This window comes from Bombus bifarius, unplaced genomic scaffold, assembly GCF_011952205.1.
Source record: "Bombus bifarius isolate JDL3187 unplaced genomic scaffold, Bbif_JDL3187 scf7180000008178, whole genome shotgun sequence".
Classification (NCBI taxonomy): domain Eukaryota; kingdom Metazoa; phylum Arthropoda; class Insecta; order Hymenoptera; family Apidae; genus Bombus; species Bombus bifarius.
The window spans coordinates 1,988,215-2,009,496 of record NW_022884495.1 but is presented as its reverse complement, the minus strand read 5'-3'; the positions used below and the strand labels follow the sequence as shown (position 1 = coordinate 2,009,496).

The 21,282-nt window shown below is 39.8% G+C and overlaps 1 protein-coding gene across 2 annotated transcripts in view; it reads right to left on the bottom strand.

Annotated features, from left to right (window-relative positions):
• Nucleotides 1-21,282, bottom strand: part of LOC117209525 (solute carrier organic anion transporter family member 3A1) — a 67,346-nt gene that overhangs the window by 18,016 nt on the left and 28,048 nt on the right. For both annotated transcript variants that reach the window (XM_033451656.1, XM_033451658.1), the window contains exon 2: nt 2,056-2,363. In XM_033451656.1, the coding sequence (XP_033307547.1) occupies nt 2,056-2,267 (212 nt within the window). In that variant the 5' untranslated portion in view covers nt 2,268-2,363. The remainder of the gene's footprint in view (nt 1-2,055; nt 2,364-21,282) is intronic.

Sequence of the window (21,282 nt, the reverse complement as noted above, 5' to 3'; positions counted from 1 at the left end):
ATTTACGCTACCTTTGCGAAACTTTCGATCAGTGGGTTAAAAAAGTATCGATCAGCTACCCTTCGTCTGTCTGAACGAACCTTTAAAGGTAGAGTTATCGTAATATGGACAAGTTAATTTTATTTTTAGTAGCCGATGGGTAATTAACTCGTAACGATAAAAATAGCGTTTGTCGCCGAAACAATCGAGAAGGGTTAACACCGAGAGAGGAGTTCGTGCGCTGATCAACGTAAATAGCGAACGATTGGGCTACCTCAGCACCCTGGACTCCTGAATAAGCTTTCATTATCTACGTTGCATCTTGCCCTCGATACATAGGCAAAATTTAATTAAAACGAGACGTACAGTTTATAAACAGAAAATGAACAAGAAAGAGGATCGAACTCGTACGCCTAAACGTACGCTGCTCGAGACAAGTAATAATACCGTAGAAAATAGCCAGGAATATTCGAAGATAGTAAATGAAAGGAATATTTGAAAAAATTTAATTAGAAACTCTTTCGAGGAAATAAAAAAGAGAAAAATAAAAAAGGGAAAGATTTTCTCTTAATTTTGAGGTTTGCGGTCCGAGTCTCGTACAACAGGAAATTCGTATAACTCGGGGAACGTTATACGGTATACTATGTACTTGTGGTAAGTATAAGCAATAATCTTAGACATAATAAAACGCGAATACCGCAGGACAGGAAGTCGGTTGCGTGGTCGCAGGCGCAATTTCTCGGTTCCTGTCTTGTTAACGAACAAGAAAGGGAGAAGACAAACAGAATCCTGGAAGCCCCTGAACGCCGAACCTCTACTTATCTAAACATTACACGCAGAGCTCCAGTCGGAGGATCATATTACTTTACAACCTAACAAGAACCTTCCCCCGTGTTATTTGAATTTTTTTCGTCCCATCTGAGGGGATAGCTCTGCAATACCAGCGCCCGCAAAAAATCCATATCCACGTCCATGGTTCTCTCTGATTTAAACATTAACCCTTCGAGCGGTCCAAGGAGCTTATACTATTTGGTTATACTACTGCATTTTGGCATAGATGGCAACGAGCCACCTGTGTTCTCTAGTTTCCGCTTGTCGTTGCTGCTGCTGCTTCTTTGAAAGAAAAAATGAAAACGGCGAGAACATATTATGCGGAAATAGCGGACAAATTGTCAAAAATGATTATGCGTAAGCAACAGCCACCGTGTCGCAATTCTCGACGAAGAAAAGGTACACGAAAGGTATGGAGAATGTAAGTTTCCCATAGATCTAACACTGTCGTGTAAATATACGATGTATCGCTGGATGAGCGGTGCAAAGATCGTCAAAAGGGGAAGGAATCAAAGGAGATTGTAGATGCAGCGACGGATTGAAAACACGAACGAACGAGGAGCCTTCGTTTACGAGAGAATCGAGTTTGGAAACTTCAACTCAGGTTGGCGCGTATTTAAATTTCGGTGAGACAGAGTAATGGGAAAACGGTGATAAGCCGATGAGCAATGTAATAAAAATGATAATAAAGAGACTGCCTTTTTAATATTAAAAAGTCTTAAAATTGATAGAAACGTTCGCGCTGTTGAAAGTTCAACAATCGAGATTTAAACTTTCAGTCGTTCTAAAGAGTTTGGCTATGCGTCTACTTATTTAAATCACAACGTACGATTTCAGCGTCGAAGGATAAAGACTAACCAAAATTCGGACGAAAGATTCGATCGATAAGAGTTCGCCTAAACAAGCTCCGAGTCCCTGTTACAAAAATAAAACCACGTCTATGGTTTCAAATGATTGTCCCATAAAGGTAAAACAGAGAAGTCTTATAACAAGCGTGAGAATTCACACCCGTAGACCCTGAAAAGCAGTTTTTCCACCGCGTTCTTCCAACGTAAGGCAAGGTCCCCTGTATATTACATTAGACTCGCAAGAAGAAGGGGAGGAAAGCGTATTAAGAAAAGAAAAAAGAAAGGAAAGAAAGGAGAAAAAAGTAGAGAGGAGAGAAAGGAGCTGAGACTCTCGACCTGGACGAAGGTAAGCAGCAGAGAGGGCAGGCAAGGTGGAGTTCGAAAAGGCGAAAATCACCTTTTGTGGCCGAAACCACCGCCGCTGCTCTCGTTCCTCTTGTGGCCACTCTCGGATCGTTTGTAGCCAAAGGCACTGGATATGCTCTCGGCGCGTTTGTGACCGCTCTCCGAGCGTTTGTGGCCGATAAAACCGCCGCCGGATTCGGTGCGTTTGTGGGTGAACATGCTCGAGCTCGAGCCGTTCCTCTTGTGCCCGCTGGTGGACGCCATTTCTTCCTTGTCCGCCACTTCTTCGCGGCCCTCGGCTTCCTTTCTACCAAGATCGTTGAATTACGGCTCAGCCGGCGACATTTTCGAACGAGTTGCCTGAAACCAAACCGATAATTCTCTGGTTAGCCTATTGCTCGATTTTATTCTCCATCTACTCGAATTCCCATTGATCGAGTCTCGTTCGACGAAGGTTTCGATATTTCGTCCCAAATTCTCTAGGATTCTGAGATATAATTTTGGCTGTGCTTACTTTTATGGGAATATTTATAAATACTTTTTACGTATACTCTTTATCGTATATACACTGTACATATTTACGTGCCACTTACCACGCTATGAAAAATTTATTTATAATCTTTACCGTATAAAAATTGTTTTCTTTTTTTATGGAAATACGAAGAAAGGCCATAGGCTATTCGATTATCATTGCGTTTGTTATTAGCGTCGTATAAGGTTCTGACGTTCTAAGGTAAAATTAATTTTAGACTTGCATGATTAACCGATTGGTTCGGTCAGACAAAAAAGTTATTGCATCTGACAAAGACATACGTATATTTTGTGTGTTTCAAAATCTGTACTAAATGGATAATTAATTATACGACTGAAACGAGAATCGCTAATAAGAAATATAAAAGAAAAGAACAGGACTCCGTTCTTGCGTAACGACCGCGATGATTTTCCAAACCGGCGGAGAACGATGAACTCTCTAGCTAAACTAAATTAAGAGAAACAAAGTTTTCAGTACTTGGAAATTCTAACGACGTCACATCGCCCGTCTGTCTGCTGAACCTAACGCGACGAAGATTGTCGCGAACAAAGGAAGCTCGTGATGTCTGATAAAAAGAAACTACGCTGTAACGATATCATCCTGTTTTTATTCCCTTTATCTACCGCTTCGTTTCGAAACGGCCCGCCATTAGTACTCTGCTCTTTATTTTAAAGTCTATTTATCGGAACTATGTCGTTAGAAGTACAAAGGTAGCGAATAGCGACGCATCGTCGAGGAATACGAAATCCCAGCGACCGTTTCATCGGTCGTTTCGTCGTGTGTGCATATTATACGTCGAAGTTGCGCGCCAAAGTTTATCGCTGGGAACAGTTTTGCTCGTCGCACGATGTCGCAGCAGAGAGAACAGCAGATACAGTTATACCGGCGCTGCCTTCGTTAACGAAGATGACAGCGTTTCTACTTGTGAGCGAGCTCGCGTTGTTGAACGGCCCTGACCTTACCAGAAGCAGGTTCGTTGAACTGTTGAATACAGAGATGTCAATTGATCGTATGATCGCGTCAAACGCTGTCGACACGTGGATTTCCCTCCTTCGATGCATCGTCTAGGCTTTATTTATATGTATAAACGATCAAATTAAATCGATAGTCGCTTCGTTAGTAGGCCGTGGCTTCTGCCCATATGGTGGAAAATAGACGCGTGCAGTGGCTCGCGAAAGTATTCCAACACTTGCGGATATTTTTTACGAATATGCATACATACGTGTGTGTCATATGTATATTTTGCAATTTTCTCACTATACTACAGTGACATTCAGCCATCAAAATTACACGTATAGTGGTAAAATTTGAGAGAGATTTGAAATTTTAGAACGAGATTAAACAGTTAGCCGTTGCGACCTGTTTGAAAACTTTGAAAAACGCGTACCGAAAATGTGTCGCAGAAAGTAAGCAACGATAGAAAACATACTCGTCAAACACAGCGTTGTTATAATATAGAGTTAAGTTGTAACGAAAGGACCGTTTTATTTTTTAATTTTATTACCGACAGGACTCGTCGTAAGGCAAAATATCGCCGTTTCTTCGTGACGAGTATACTCGTCAAAAACAGTTCTGGTTAACATCTCTGTTCGGAAGAAATTTGTTGCGTATGTCGAGTTACCGTTCGCGGTAGAATCTTCGCGAATTTTCCTACTTTGAAATTTCCATCCTTTACAATCTTTAGTCTTCCTACAAGTTTCCCATTTCTATCTCCTTCTTCCGCTTTGTACAAGACAGAAGCTCGTTAAAACAAGCAAATACGATCAAGGGAATACGTGTTCACTTTTCCAGAGATTCAGACTGATTACAACGTTCTTGAATGACGTTCTTTGTCATTCTCTTTTTTAATTCAACGTGTTCGCTCGTTACGCAATTAGAACGTGTCGTTCTAACGTCTAAACGTCTTAAGCGTAGAGGAAAGTATTTTCTTTTCCAGCATCTCAAACTGCCTTAAACAATCATCAAATTAATCGACGCAAAACCCAACGCAATTCCACCGAAGCCGAAGAATGTTACCGTTCGCAAACAATTCTACTTTCGCAGATAACCTCGAGCCGAATAACTCAGTTTGTGATTCCCGAAGTGTCCATCCACAATGAATCGTTGTCGTCCAAGTCGTTTCTGTCGCAAGAGCAACGAGTACCAGACGACGAAAGTTTCGAATTAACTTGTGCAATTAGCTCGTTACGTAAACGGTGTGCGGTTCGTTTCATCGTGGCAGGAATTGATTAATTTGACGCGAATACTCGAGTTCCGACTTAACGGACTTCCGTGGCGAAATCACGCGACGAATCGTCCCGAAGAGTCGGACAAAATTTTACTCGGATCAGACAGACAAAGGGTAAAAGTACAAACGTGGTACATGTTTTCAAGCTTCGTCGCACGTTTTTAGGAATTTCGTCCGTTCTTTGGTTAATCAGACAAAAGAAACGAAACGAATAAAAACATTGGTAGAAAAAATCAACTTTGTACAGTATTTTCGTAAATACGAATTTTTAATACAACGATACGAACACAGAAAGAATCGTTTTACTTTGCTATTTCCGTAACGTTCGCGAATTTCCATTATTATTAAACACTGGCGTGCAGTGTGCCGTACAGATTGCACGTGAACGATAAAAACGTGCAACGTTTCTGAACGTCATTTCTGAAACTCTATATATTTTTACCTTTCGGTTATCGAATTTGAATCTTTGAATCCCACGCTTCAACCTTAATTCCTCCGTTGACAACACGAACGTACATGATTGTGAAAAATTCAAATATCCGTCGAATCTTTGTTCTTAATTACATCGATAAAACGGCCTAAATCGTACGCTTGGAGAATAATAAAAGACAAGAATTTTCGAACGTTATTTTATTTTAAACTTCCTTATATTAAAAAGACAAAGTAATACTTATATTCCTTAATAATCTTCATCGTAGGCAAAAATTAATCGAACTTGTTCGTTCCAAGTTCGTTTTGTCTGTCCAAGGATTTTCGTAATTCCGATGAAACACGAAAGGCTAGCGATAATTATTTATCAACGGCAAGAGATCGACGACAAATCGATCATCGGTATCACCCACGAATCGACCACGAGACAAACATTCCCAAACGCTATTTTAGACACGTTAGGATACCGTGTTTCAGACATGTTTCGCAAAAGAAAACCGTTCACTTTTAATTAACACTTTACCGACCGCTAGCGGTTCAACAGTATGCGCACGTCCGACCGGCAGCTCAGGCGCAGATTCTCCTTGGCGCCGGCTCTCCGATGCCATTCTTCTCGTTCATCGCGAACGATAAGATTTCAAATTGGTATAAAACTGTGGGAGTTTACGAAGCAACGCAGCTGACGCAATTGAGCAAGGTATCTTAGTATTAACTAACAAATTACTGCTCAAATAACGAGAAAGATTGTCGGTGACAAAAAGCCGATTAACAGGCTATCGGTCGGTAAAGTGTTAACATCGCGCTTTCGTACTACCACATATTGGGTTGGCAACTAAGTGATTGCGGATTTTGTCAATACCACGTAATGGTATAATCCGCAATCACTCAGTTGCCAACCCAATAGCTCCTATTACTGCGTAACGACATCATCACGGGTTGTACAACGAAAAGAGGCGGAACTCTATACTATACCGATCACCGCATGTAAGAAGGCGAAGAAAATGTGATTGTAATCTGGAAAAGAAAATTTTGCACGAAATATTCAAGAAAGCCGGTCGAAAAGAGGAGCAACAAAATCGTTAGAGTTTTACGTTAATCCCTTAGATCACGCCACCACTCTGTTATCAACATCCAGCACTCTTTATCCTTTCCACGAGCATGCTCCCCCGAACGTATTAAAAGTACATAGAAAACAGATCGATCGTCGACTAACATGTTAAAAAACAAATTATTCTGCGTAACAGGATGCCGACGAACGCGTACAAGCGACGAAGACATCCAAGTACATAGAAAACAGATCGATCGTCGACTAACAAGTTAAAAAACAAATTCTCCTGCGTAACAGCGTGCCGATGAACGCGTACAAGCGACGAAAACACTGTTATACATGCAGCTTCGCCTCCTCGAAAGTTGACGGTCGGCTTCGTCCCTATCCGCGCCAACACATACGGAGCATATTTTTCGCAGCGCGTTTTTAGATTATCGACCGGCCACGCCCTTGATTTCGTACCGATGAAAAATTGAAGCGTGGTATACCGTACGTGCAGCATAGGCTGACTAACGAATTCAAAGTCAGGGATACATCGTAATGATCCGCAGGTATAGCGAGGCACGCGTACCACCGAGTACAACCGCATCAGCTGTTGACGCTGCATCGACTTCCGGCGAACTTCGAACTGAAATATCGTTCATCGGCATTGTGCGATGTAACGCGCATACATACTTTTGTCAGCCATCGCGTTACGTAAGAACGTAATTTTTATAACAAGCTGATCACGATCGCCATCGAATATGTATCGTATGGATGCGCGTAGAAGATTTCGTTTGTTTTATGTTCGCGGTCAAATAGATAGATCGTTAGATTTCCCTTTATGTTTGAAATGTTCCGATGACGACGTCAATGAATTTTGAAATTAGTTTGGATCGTGTAAAATAAGAGATCCGTTATGCGAATGTTTCGAGAATCGGAAAGTTCCGACGATTGAGATTTTGAGAATGGAAAAATTACAAAATCGAAGAACATCGAAGTGGCAAGTGTAAAAGGGGGAGGGGGAGGGTATTTGAAAAATTTTGTAAATTAAAAGGAGCCGCTCGGTATGGCAAAAGCAAGCGCGTCGGCGATTAGAACGGCAATCGGCTGTTGACGGCTTCATCGACTTCCGGCCAACTTCATTCTTATATCTTTCATCGACTTTACGGTAAACAGACGCGAAGCGATGCGGAAAATTTGTTCGTTGGAATATAGCGTAAAACGTTTCAGTTTCTTGTCTTTTATTAATCGCGTTTTAGCTGAGTTTTTTCTTTGTATTTCCATTGATTGTATCTTCGTCGAGGGAGAGATTCTTAAAATTTCTTTCTCGTTTCCTCGCGTTCTTTTTTTCTATTAAGCACAGGAACTAATTCCGTATTTTAATTCCTCGCTCTTTACTCAATTTTCACCAAATTCTCCGTATTTCTATCGATTTTACTCCGAAGCAGGAAATATTATTTGTCTTTTATTTGAAATATAGCGATTAATCCTACTATCTCGTTTCCCTTCTCTTACTTTTCTTCGTATTTCGCTCTTATCTTCGTATATTCGTATCATTATCAGGCGTGGAAGAGGATTTTTCAGCATTTTGCCGAGATAAAGGTAAATTAAACTAAATCCTTTTCCGTATTTAACCATCGAAGAAAGAATACTAAAAACTACGTTTCTCCCTCATTTTTCAATGGCTTTCCACCTTTCTTGCTCTGTTTCTAAAACGTTAACTCTTGATTAATTGGTTCTGTATCTCTCGTCTGGAATAAATTACGAGAATGAGTAACGAGCAAGGAATAAATGCAAAGCAACGAGTGAGGCGGTCGTTAATTTTAAACGAGCTTGTTTAGAGGGAATAAAATAGTTTATGAGACACGATTGACCGATTAAACGGACATGATTGTATAATCTGATGTTTTTTTTGACAGGAACTCGGTAATTCAGTCTCGCAGCGAGATTCGACGGTAATGGCCTATTATGCGAATACATTTACAATCAGATAACGAAAGATAAGAGAAAAAGAATCGACTAATTACGAGCTAATCTTCTTTTTCTCTCTTGATCGATGCTTTACAATTGTATTAATCGCTTTAATGGGTTACCAATACGCTATGGACGTCCATGCAGATGTATATTTTTTATGAACACAGCTGGATAAACGGAATTTATTCGCCGAATGTTCGCTAAATATCATGACGACTTTATACTTTAAATATTTTATATTTTTTGTATACTCGTATATTTCTTTACATTTTTACGTAAATTCATACTTCTATTATAGCAGAAGAAATGGAATTTACACGGATATTTGTTTTAGTTTTGTTACACGGATATTGTTATACTTTGCATATTTTTATATTTTTTACACACATTTTGATTTCTGCCTTTCCATGAATGCATGGACACCTACGGGCATTGTACAGTTATTAGGAACCATTCAGTCGAGATCATCCAACGAGTTCTACACTTTTTGGAAAAAATCGATCCGTTTTAAAGTTTATACTTTAATGTCTTTCGGCGTACGTGGGACTTTCATGATACTAAAGGATGAAAAAAAAAAAAGAAGTATTTTCGATGTTGATACGTTTGAAAAGGTATCAGCAGTTTCTGGAATTTCCGCTTATAAAATCTATATGCAGGAAAGACGAAATAAACCGAGAAACATAAAGAGAGAAATAAAAATTGTAGGTCCGACAGGATACGCTAGCCAGATGCCATACGCTTTTGATATTAAAGACCTTTTTTACAACATCGTTTCCAACATTATGCCATGTGCCATTAAAAAGGGTATTTCCCTTTACGATCAGTTTCAGTGAAATCTGTATTTTGTAAAATTACGATGAGAATATAACATATAATTTAAAATGTAACGAGGAATATTTTACAATACGTGAGTTTCATATTTTCTCAGTACAAAGAGTTCGGTCTTTCAATGCTACGAGAATTTATTATAATCGTTATATATTTGAGAGGGACAAATCAGAAATTCTCTTGATATCAAACACTATAGAAATAACTACCGCGAAGATGATATTTTTCTTTAATTTGTGAAACTGTTGGTTTAACGATGTTTTCCATTTTTTCCATTATCGTTCGAAGCTTGAAAAAAACGTTAAATTTTAATAATATATTAACACATGGTAATAATAAATGTGACTCGAGCATTAGAAATAAAAGTAGCGATAAACTCCAAATATTCGTACTTTTATCATCCTCTTATACCATCTTATTCTTTTTCGAGTTCCCATGAAACTAGTTAAATATTTAAGAATCTCAAAAAAAAAAAGGTTTTCTGACGTCAATGGTATTCATTACGAGGAATGGTGATAAAATTTTATTTTAAGCACTTCCAGGTATTCTTATTATCCACACAGAGAGTAGAATATTTTTACATAAACTGCATCAACATTTTACAACAGTCGCGCGTCTGTCGACTCAAAGTAAAATTATTTTTCTTTGTCCCGCGTTGATAATGTACAAGACCTTGCTTTTATTTCAATCTTTCATACTCGTATATTCTTATCTCTGTTCTGTTCCATCGCATTTTTACGTACGTACGTTGACATTGTATTCGCAATATAGAATCACGCGCGTGAAACAATTCTAAATTGCCGCCATCGGTAAAATCATATTTCCTAAATAGCAGTTTTTATCTCCTAACGAGATTGATCGTTAATACGATGCAGAAACAAGTCGAGTGCTATGGATTAAACTTTCCCTCGTTCCCTCATCAAATCTTCGTTACTAAACCACCGTTAGTCGCAAACCCAATTATACACCGTTGATCGCATTATATCTCGAGGTTATACACCTCGTTCTCCTCTAACCTCAAATAGCATTATGGTGTTATGGAGTTACGTATGTAACCGCAAGTTCCACCCAACCGCACGATTCGTCGTCTCATTCTCCTGGAGGGGGTTTTTTTTTTCATTTTTTGTCGTAAAATTAAAAATCGAAGCGACAGGCTCAAGCCGGAAACTGAATTTGAAACCGTCGTGAAAAAATTGCATCGACGATTCGTCTACGTTTGTTAGACTTTGATAAAACGTGGAAATAGGAAACGTGGCACGAGAGATAAATAAAACGGAAGAGATAAATGAAAAAAAAAAGAGAAGTATCCGCTAAAATCGTTTTCGCGACTGGAGCAAATTTTTGAAAGAACGAACTGAGCTGAAAACTCGGATAAAACGTTCTCCGCCCTTTCGAGCGTGCCTCGTTCTCCCTTTCATCGAATTGTTAAACACACAGCCGAGCGCAAATACATCAACGCCGGCGATCGCTGTGTGTTTGCAGCCGCGTCAAAATATCGCAGCGAATAAAGCTGTTACCACGTCCACGTCGTGCCTGTTTCATTTTAGTAACACTTTCCAGCCAGACCGTTAAATTCGCCAAACGATCCTCCTTTTATTTATCAACGCTGCGGACGCGTCCGCCGCTCAGATTACGTCGTATTACGCGTATAAGTGTTACGCATAGAAGAGCGAATTTTGAAAATCCTTCTCCGGTCGCTAATGTGTTCTAAAGGCAACGATTCTTGGTAGGTCGATGCGATCCTTGAAAAAGAGAAACAAAGGCAAGCGAAACGTGATTTTCGACATAAAACGAACTGCGAGGGGAACAAAATTTCGATCCGAGAATTGAACGAAAGAAAATTTGGTTTTTTAACGAATCGTTGCTCAACATAAATCGACATTTTTCCAAGCAAACCAATCGCATGCAAAGATCATAAAATTCGATCGATTATTTCGATCGAATCGCTGATAAACCGTTGTAGAAGCAACCAATAAATAGCGAGGATGATAACAAATTGCGCGTATAATTTTAATCACACAGATGGTAGAAATATTTTTATAACAGCCGTTGTTATGTCGCGTGGGACAATCCGTGCTCCATCCCTCGTTGCCTGGCAGTCAACGGTCCACGCGCCGTTATTCCGACCCTCAATAAACCTAAGGACCCAGCATAAACTTCAACTTTTTGACTTAATTGGTTTAACACATGCTTTTTAAGTTAATCTGTTTGTCCCGAAGGATTTTTTAATCTTAGAAGTTTTTTCGGTTTATGGCTGGTTCTTAGAAAAGTCCTTAGGTTTATTATGCGCTCTTAAAAATTACGGAGAAAGCGGAAATTTGTCTAACGGAAAAGCAGGTTCTTCCCATGAACAATGATACCCACTAGGAACGTTGGTATCATTATTCATTAACGTTGACTATAATCAATGGGCATCGCAGATCGTTAGCCTCACTGTCGTATTAGCATGGAACTTGGCATAGTACGTTCGCGTTAATTCAGACCGGAGATTCCAAACGAGAGACCCTGTCTGAATGAGGAAACACAAACGATAGTAATAAAACACAGGAGTACGCAATTAAAATATTAGGCGATATCGTTTGTCGAGAAACTCGAAGGCAGACAGGAGCTTCAATCGCACGAAACAACGATTTTCGATCGGTTACGCTAACATCCTGCGACACTTGCATCGAATTTCTCTCGCTTTTCCCCTCTCTGACGAGAGAAACCTCTTAACAAGAGAAACAATAGCTTTTTTGCGAAATCGAACGAAGGAACGACGCGGCAACGAGACGAACCAGCACTCACGGGTTGAATTCGCCAGACCAATTTCAGCACTTGAATTCTACTCGGTCGAGTAATTTTATCCCAGCAATGGCAGAGGGGAAAAAACGTCCGTCTCTCCAAATGATTTCCGATACATCGTGTATCGAGTTTCTGCGCTTCCACGAACAGGGAAATTCGTCAATATCTTTGATCGATCGCGATAGATCGATCGTGATCTCGGACCATACGAATACAGTTGGTCAAACATTTCTTGTATTACTTTGTCCGAAAAGTTTCTTTTGTTTTATAAGGAAATAATAGATACACGAACATAATAATAGAAATAGAACGAAATGAATCATACCTAATTCAATGAAATAATATAAAACATAAATTGTTGTTCAACTATTATCACCTTATGAAACGAAAGAAGTTTTCGGACAACCTAATACATTGGGATCGTCATTTCGATTATACGAATATCTATGTAGTTTAAATAGTAATTCGTTCGAATAAAATTTCAATCAAATAGACATCTTCCGAGTGATTGCGTTCTACGATACGTTATTTCTCTACGTCTTTTTCGACGAATTTCATTTCTCCTGGCACAGCGAACTATCAAAGTTCAGAGTTGAAACGTCGAAATCCGAAGAGTTTCGCTGTTGAAAAGCGGCGAATTGAAAGGATCGAAGGTGAAGAAATTTTTAAAGTTCCAGACTGAAACGTTGAAAACGAAAAACTCGCAGGTTCGAAGACTCGAAGCTGGAAAGCCAAAACGCGAATGATCGATAATTACGAAAGTGGAGAATTCGAAAATCTCGAAATTCGAGAACCAAAAAGCTAAACTACAAACCTGAAAGTTTATATCGTAGATATTTCTACAGTTCCTTCGTTCGTAAAATTATTTGTCCGCCTGAGAAACATATATACGCGTCAAGAAATGAAGATTGACGCGCGCAACATCGCTAAAACACAGATAACGCGGCGAAAAGAACAGCGTTTCTTAAAATGATTAAGCGTTCGTATGATGTGAATAAACACGGAAAAACGCATGTTTCCGTTCTACGTAAAACGCTGCCGTCACTCTGAGTTTCCATTGAAATAGCGAATTTCATTCTTTGAGAGTTTTCAATGACCAACTGCAGCCAAAACGAACAACGACTAGCTGCAGTTGCCAAAACGCTACAAATACTACGACAGAAAGTTGTAAAGTACGAAAACATGAAAGATCGCTACTGCATGAGCTTTTACAATCATGTTTTTTCCACGTTGTCATTTTAACTTGTACTTTCATCTAAAAATGCACATGCCAACATTGTATCGGATATGTGGAAATATAAGGACTCGGATTATACGAATGAAACGTACCAGAAATACTTACGACTTTAAATAATCGAATAAAAATTCTCGATTATATTAATAAAACTCATAGCGAAACTAAAGACAGGAGGTACACAAAATAAATATACGAAAAGAGGAAAAAGAAGCAACCGTACTTTTATATATTTTACAAGAATTCATTCAAGCTTCCAAAGATACTGATAGTTCTAGCGATTAAATTGAATTAATTTAAAGTGTGAATAGAACGTGAACGTGACTTAAAAATCTAGCTACCTTTTCTGTGCGTCAAACTTTTGCTTAAAGAATTTTTCGAACTATTTTTATTGATTCACTCGTTACGAAAGAACACGAAATAAGAAAATAAAAATTCTTCTGCACTGGAAATCTGAATGAAAATAATCAAAGACTTTCTATACAAATTTCCATATAGTTTTCCAATAAAATTTCCAACGCGGAAGAAGTTTTATTTCATTTTCTTTTAACTTGGCTGATTTTGATCGAGTTTTGTTAATTTTGAACAAACAAGTGCCAATTATATTCAACGTTATAATATTAGAATAGCGTTCGACGATGCGAATCTCGTACGCGCGCACAGCCAAACAAAAATAAAGTGAAAGTACAGCTGGCAATTTTCGTTGCTAACAAATTAGAATAATGCACAACCTCGTAACAATGTCTATTCAATATTGTTCGTCCGACAAGAGGCTAATTACGAATTACTCTCACGCCACCAGTCCTGACCTAATAATCTTCTTGCGATCTTAGACCCTCGGAAACGTCGCGCCGCCGCGACGTAACCGGAAGAGGAGTAATGAACTGCAGGTCGTACCGTTAAAGAATTAACTGAGCCGTCGTTTTTCGGCCATCGTTATTCATCGCTACACGGATTACCAGTTACAATCTTTCCTTCTTGTTAGGAGAACAAAAATGGGAACGGATTTATTCGTCATCTACGTAGGAACAAACGCGCGCGCAAGAAATATGTCAATTTAATTCTTCAATGATGTAAATTACTATGAATTGTTCGAACAGTTGGCATGTATAAAACGATGGGTAAAAAGAAGAAAAAAAAAGAAAGAAAAAAAGAAGGAAAGAATGGAATTTCTTGAAACGTTTTACTAGTTCTTTTTGTGCGATTATTATATTCCGGATCTTATCATTTTGACAGCCACGATGGTGTAGTAACACGATTAATTACAGTATTAAATTAGCTTAGAATAAAACTAAATTGAGTTAAATGAACGTAAAATATGTATAGGCGATGTATTGTTCAAATATCTAGATAACTATTCCAGTGTTAGTTTTAGAAGAGCAAACTTTAAGAAATTCTATATTGCACTAGCGTCTTTTCTCAGGCATTCCTCTACATTCTACATTACCACACACAGCAGAAACGTTTGATCACGTTGCATCATGGCCTTGTATCGAGTTCACGCGATTTCCTCTCTTCGTTCTAACTGCTAGGAGCGGTTAACATTTCTTCTTATATATACAAGTAACAAAAATTTCAAGCATCGTCGCTATATAGAAATAAAATTTAACCTCTTGACATATAAACGTTTCGTCGATTTACTAACTTTTTACAATAACCACTACAAGAGATGAAAGTATAATATATCTTTCATAATACACATATATATACATATCGTAGCGCAAGGTAGCTCGAGTACATAGTAACGAACGAATAAAATAATCGATAGACTAAAAACAATCTGGGCATGTGCGTTAACTTTAATTGTATTTAGACACCCTTCAACCAAACTTACTTTTGGCATCAGGGTCCCTTTTTGCATTCAACGATACAATGGCCTCGCCATATCTTGGCCCGACTATACGAAACAATCGACGAAGGAGTTAACCAGGCAGGCTAAAACATTTTTCCCCGTAACCCAGTTCCTGTGTTGTGCACCCGGCAACCAAGTCGATCCATTATTCCCGCGGCACAGGCCGGTATCACGACATCCGGCGTCGTCTCTGATCGCGCTTTTTCGCGACGACGATCATCGCGAGTTCGCAGAACGAGAGATCAATTTCAGCTACGTCGTTGTAATTCTCGTTTGGTCGCACCAAGCAACAACGTCAGCACGGCAAAAAGATCAAGAAATCCGAATAAATTGAAACTTTCGTTTACCTAATTGTTAGGATGAAACGAATAATTAATAAGCTTTACCCTTTTCCTCTAACTCTAAATTTCATCCTGTAGATTCTCGTTTGCTCGCAGTAAGGAACAACGTTGGCATTGCGATAAGGCCAGGAGACTGAATAAATTGAAATTTCCGTCTACGTAATCGTTTAGACGAAGCGGATAATTACTATTTCTATCCTTCTCCGAACTCTAAATCTCATTGTCTAAATTCTCAGTTGTTGGCGGTAAGGAAGGACGTTGACACGGTGGAAAGTGGAAAAATCCGAATAAATTGAAATTCTCGTCCGCGTAACTGCTGAAACGAACCAGATAATTAATAGCTCTATCCTTTTCCGAATTCTAAATGTCAGTATCTAGATTCTCATTTGCTCGCGCCAAGACATAACGTTGACATAGTCACACGACTGAGAAAAAGCCCGACTGAATCGAAATTTTCATCCACGTTGCATTTCCATGCGGCGTCGTTGGAGCGTGGGCCCGTGGACGAAACGCTGACCTAGTGCCCAACCCATCGTCGGCTGCTTGAAGACCTTCCAGCACGCGACGGACCATTCGATCCCCGGGTGCACACGTGAGGATGGATGGACGGATAGCGAGCATGGCTCGTTACACCGTACCACAGCGCGATAGAGGCGTCGCGGCGCGCGGCCTCCGCGATATCGCGTCGCTGCTCGCCGTCCGCCGATCGATAGCTGGCGCGCAATCGGCCCCCAGGTCCGATACGTCGATCGAGGGACGTGCAACCGCGACCTTTCCTCCTCCCGCGTGATCAAACTCAAATTCAGAATCGAGCGATTAAACTTGCATGAATTTGACGCTGTTGCATAGAATGCAGTTGATTTGTTTTTCCTTTATCTATCTAGACATCGACGTGACGCGAGCGTACGTGTGTTTCTTGGTGTTCGTCTTAGGTCCACCAGAGAAGGTTTTATTCGCGTGTTGGAACATTTCATACATTTTTCATTTCTATGCATCTTTTTATACGATTGTATAAACGATTTGTTCTACGATTTATACGATTGTTCGTTAAAAATACTTGGACGAACTTTCGTACGGTGTTATACGTTTACCAAAGACACTTACACGCTATGAAATAATTGATCCGAAAGCCCAAATCACGCTTCCACGTTCCCATACGATTCTCGTCGAAGAATCAAAATTCCATAATCTCGATAATTTCCTCGAATTCGAAAGAATACCTGAAACATACCGAAACGATTCGCCTCGCAAAACCGTTGATCACGCGAAAACCTCCAACCTACCGTCCCACTGTGCCAAACCGCACCGACGCTACAAAACCAAAATTCCACGCGACACGATCTCGTCGTACCCAATTTCACAAGCGTATCGAGCACACCGCAAACCTGAAAGGCCCGCCGCGTAAAACCATCGGCGGCGATTAATCATCGAGAACCGCGAGGCTTATCGACAAACAGGAAGCTAATAAATTCGAAACGGCACGGTTAATTGAATCCATGGTGGATCGAAGGCCGCAGGGCGGAAAAGAAGACGGGAAGCGGCCGGTGGTGAATTCACGATGCCCGCTTTTGTGGCTCCTGTGAACAGAATCGGGCAGTGTAGGTTCGCCGCGTGTCACCGGCCGATTCACTGCTGCACAATGCCGTACACGCCAAGAATTGCGCCGCCCACCTTCGTGACGTTGGATTGTTTGTCGGGTGAAATGGCAAAAACGGGGAAGGCTCCGACGGGGAACTTGGATAGCTGCTCGCGATTCGGCCGGTTCCATTGAAATCTAACGTCGTTCGAGTGATCGAGGAGCTCGTGGATTAGAGGCTGGATCTGGACATTCGGTGGCCATTCGTGGTTTTCAAATTGATTCGTTTCCGGTGTCCTCTTTTTCCTTGGCTGGCTGAAGGAGTTCGATTTTCGTGGAATTCTTTTTGCGGAGAAGCAGCATGATATTCGATCGAAATGGAAGACAAATTGAATTTTCTTTACACAGGGAAATTATTTTCCTCGACGATGTTTTTACGATGTTACGTGCAAACGGCGATGTCGGCGAATTACAACGATAATGTTCGTTGGTAACTTAGTTTAGAATTTAATAGGCAACTGTGCAACGCGTATGTAGGCGAGGCATTTTACCTTCTATTTCTGTGCGTCCATTTAATTTTACGATACTCGATTGAAAACGATCTGTGTCATTTTTTCTCCTGTCGGAAGAAAACTGTGGATTTCTGTGCACGTGGATCTTACACAATTCGGTAATTTACTTGTCTGTAGAAATAAATTATCGTCGGAAACGAGCTCCGATGATAAATTTCTTTCAACAGATGGTCGTGATGGAGGTATTTATCGATATATGGTAGAGTGGCAATAAGAAGCGTAATGCGAATAAAAATCGCGAGACTTTCAAACTTTCAGACTTGGTACGTTAGAAGTTTTAGAGAGATGCGTGAGAGATATAAATGTCTCGAGCGTTGAGCTTCAATTTTCAATATTAGCTCGTACTGAAACCGATACCACTTGAGAAATAGGACGTAAAATATGCGAAACGGTATCATTTTGGCAACTCTCCCGTACCATGCATCGCATCGTATTTGCGTTGATGGCTATCACTCTAAATAATTTGTCTGTCTATTCCCTGAAATGTAATATATTTCTTCCGAAGTATTTTTACTTATACGAATTTTCCCTTACAATGAATCCATTTATCCGAACGTTAATTTTCATATTGAAGTTCTAAACGACGAATTATATATTCTTAAATATATTTGCTTTTTATTCGCGGTAAGAGCGTGCTTATGAATCAACGTGATAAGCGCATAGCGTCTAGTACATGTTTAGTGGTAGCTGACTTGACTGTAAATGGATCGCATTATTTTAATCTGCATTAAAAATTTGTATCTTGAATCTGCTTTCCTAGCTATTGTTGCATACCTATAAATATGTGATCTGTTAGACGTTAAACGTTAGGTCGAGAAAAATTTCATCCAGTTTCTCACGTGAGTTATACTTTTATCCGCATATTTTCAGGTATATTTATTTTGCTCGAGTACCGACTTTATTACAAAAATCTCCTTAATACAAAAATAAATTTGTGCCCGAGGAACTTCTAGAATAAGTATCTTTCGGCGTGCACCTAATGACGTAACGAAAATCCAATCTTTCGAACGCGTTAATGGCACCAGAGTTCGAATCGAACGGATCTCGCGACTAACAACTCCAATTACCTTATCGCGAAAGGAAACTTCTCTAATTACCTAATTCGAACGTTCGCGAGTCGAAGTTTCTTCCACCTTTGTCAACCAAACGAAAGATTCGAGGTATGTTAGGTTAAGGTCGAGCTCGAGACGCGTTACGACACCCGGTATATGTTCGGGGCCACCGGAAACTTTTGGCAGCGCGATAATATACCGCTATACGGTACTGCAGAAAAATATAATGCGACAGCCTGCTGGCTTTATATAGATCGAATCGTATACCTGTCCCATGTACCGAAACGAACGCAATCCCCGGCTTACCGGACATATTGACTGCGTGATGAATCACCGCGATCGCAAGTGCGCAAACCGCGTCCCGATGCAACACGCCATTCTTAACAATCGCCTATAAAACGTTTCACGCCGCGGGACAAATCCAAAACCTCGGTGGAATTAGTCAAGTTGCTCGAATTCGAGTCGTTCGAATTAGAAGAATCGCGCGAAAAGAATCGAGTCGACTTTTGATTCAACGCGTTTCGGTTAAACTCCCGATTTCTTTTCAAATTTAGCGTATTCGCGTGAATTTTGCTGTCGCGTATTCTCCGTTTTTTAGCGGGGATACGAGATACTTGCGATTTTCTTATATAAAACCAAAGAGTCGTAGGAAATTGTGCGCTAAATTTGCATAATACGGGCGCGCTTACTTGCCGGTCGTTTGGAGATCGAAGGAACGTGCAGAAAGTAGCAACTCGATGTACCAAGTGCAGAACGAGACTGGATCGATGGGGTTGAAAGTAGGAATTTGTAAGAACGTTAAATTTGAAGTCGGGTAAATAATAATCGAATAAAGGTAAAGGGCTTTCGAGTTGCTGAAACGAGCTTCAACTGTGCATACTATCTGCTATTTTATCTTCGTTTGGAAAAGGACTATGCGTGACCCGTGTGTGTTCTGCGACAGCTTCTATGGAAGTAGGTACGAAAGTTCGTGGAAAAATGACCGCCAGGGTGATTGGTAGAGGATAATTGGATATTCGGTGGCAGACAGGCGTTGATTTCGATGAATAAAAATTGTAAGTAATCATAAAGGGTTTGAAATGAAAGGGGATTTTAGGTGGTTCTTAGTATACGTTGGATAGGGGTGAAACTTTCCATGCAAATACGTACTTGTTCGACGAGTCGGTAGTAATAAATATGGAGTTGTAAGGTGAATAGGGAGGAACGAGGTTTACTTTCTCCATGTTTTTTATTCTACGCACAGTCACTGTAATTTCTTTTTTTTTTTCTTCTTCTTCAAACGAACGTGACCGGCGCAATTCGAAAATATGAACTTGCTCTGTTCAAATGGAACATCTTATAATAGACGCAAGTGTTGTCTAAATATACGTGTCTCAAATATTTCAAAGTAACCTTACATCTCTTTATTTTCGTCTACCTAGGCATTTAGCTGGCTTCGAAACGAATTTATTCGTTTGTAATACATTAATCTCTCGAAACCATGCGAGCTTACTTATAATAGATTAAATAATAGGATCTTCCAGGTACAATTGCGGTTCGATTCATCGCGATAATCCTAAATCTATGCTTACACGTATTGTACATCATACGGTGCACTAATTGCAATTATTTAAATCTAGATTTGAATTATTTAGATCTGGCAAAGTCTAATAAATTATACTCGATCGCACGCATTTTCGGCCATTAAGTATAATTTATCCTTTTGATTCAAAGGAAATTCATGGGCCAACTGTATATTTCTTTTTTAATTCATCACGCCGTGGGACATAATCGATTGTTTCGTTTCGTTTCTCATACCGAGACGGAGTACGCCGAAAGAATACCCTCGCAATTAATTGTACAACGTTTGTACACGCAATCGCGATTAAGAATCGGAATAATATTCCAGCTCGTTTCTGAACTTGAATTACTCGCCGATCAGCTGATAAGCAAGCAGATCTATCAATGGAGCGAACGTTTTTTCATTAAGCTGCCTTTTCTATCGCCGATAGTTTCAATTGATTAATGACCTGAATAACACGAACAATACGCTTCCTATTTTTAGCCAGTGAACGGTATCGAAGACCTTTGTGATTTTTATATCGATCGCGTCCAGGTTACCTTCGTTGAAAAATTGTAGAAATTTCAATGAGCCGTTCTTACGTAATTCGAAACTATCGTTAGCACACGACGATCCAATATTTACCAAAAATTTTCAGGAAAATCAGGAGTACAAGAGCTTTGAGTAAGCGACGTCATATCGCTGAATCGTTACGTGTTATTTTATTATCAAATATGATTTTCGTTACTTCGTTCAACGTATCACGATTCGAATTTCGTTCCAATGCAACTTTTCCGCGGTTCGATTATCGAAAACTTACTCTTCGGAAATTCAACAACAAATCCCACAGCTAGAAAATTACGTCGCATTCGTTACCTTGGTCATCGACATGAAAAAATCGCGATTGTTTTTTTACGCCAGCAAGTGTTCTTTTATATAGTGTTTTTACATGTATTGGGATGGAAGTTAAGTGATTGCGGATTTTGTCATTAGATGGTATTGGCAAATACCAACTAATTGGTCTTCCGATTAGCCACAAGCTGCGCTACTATTAATTCGAATAAGATGAATCGTATCGGGTTCGTTTCACTAGTCGAAAACACAAACAACATAGTCTCTCGTATTCTTCAAATTTATACTCGTCGAGGACAATCAAATGAAAAACACTTTTAGCTACTTTTTTCTATCGCTCCTCTTTTCATTATTTCAAGTACCTACTTATACCGTACTCTCTCAGAACTCGATGGATTGTTACGTTAAAGAGGCTATCGAAGTTTTTAAGACACCGAGGTGAAGCAGGATTCAAAA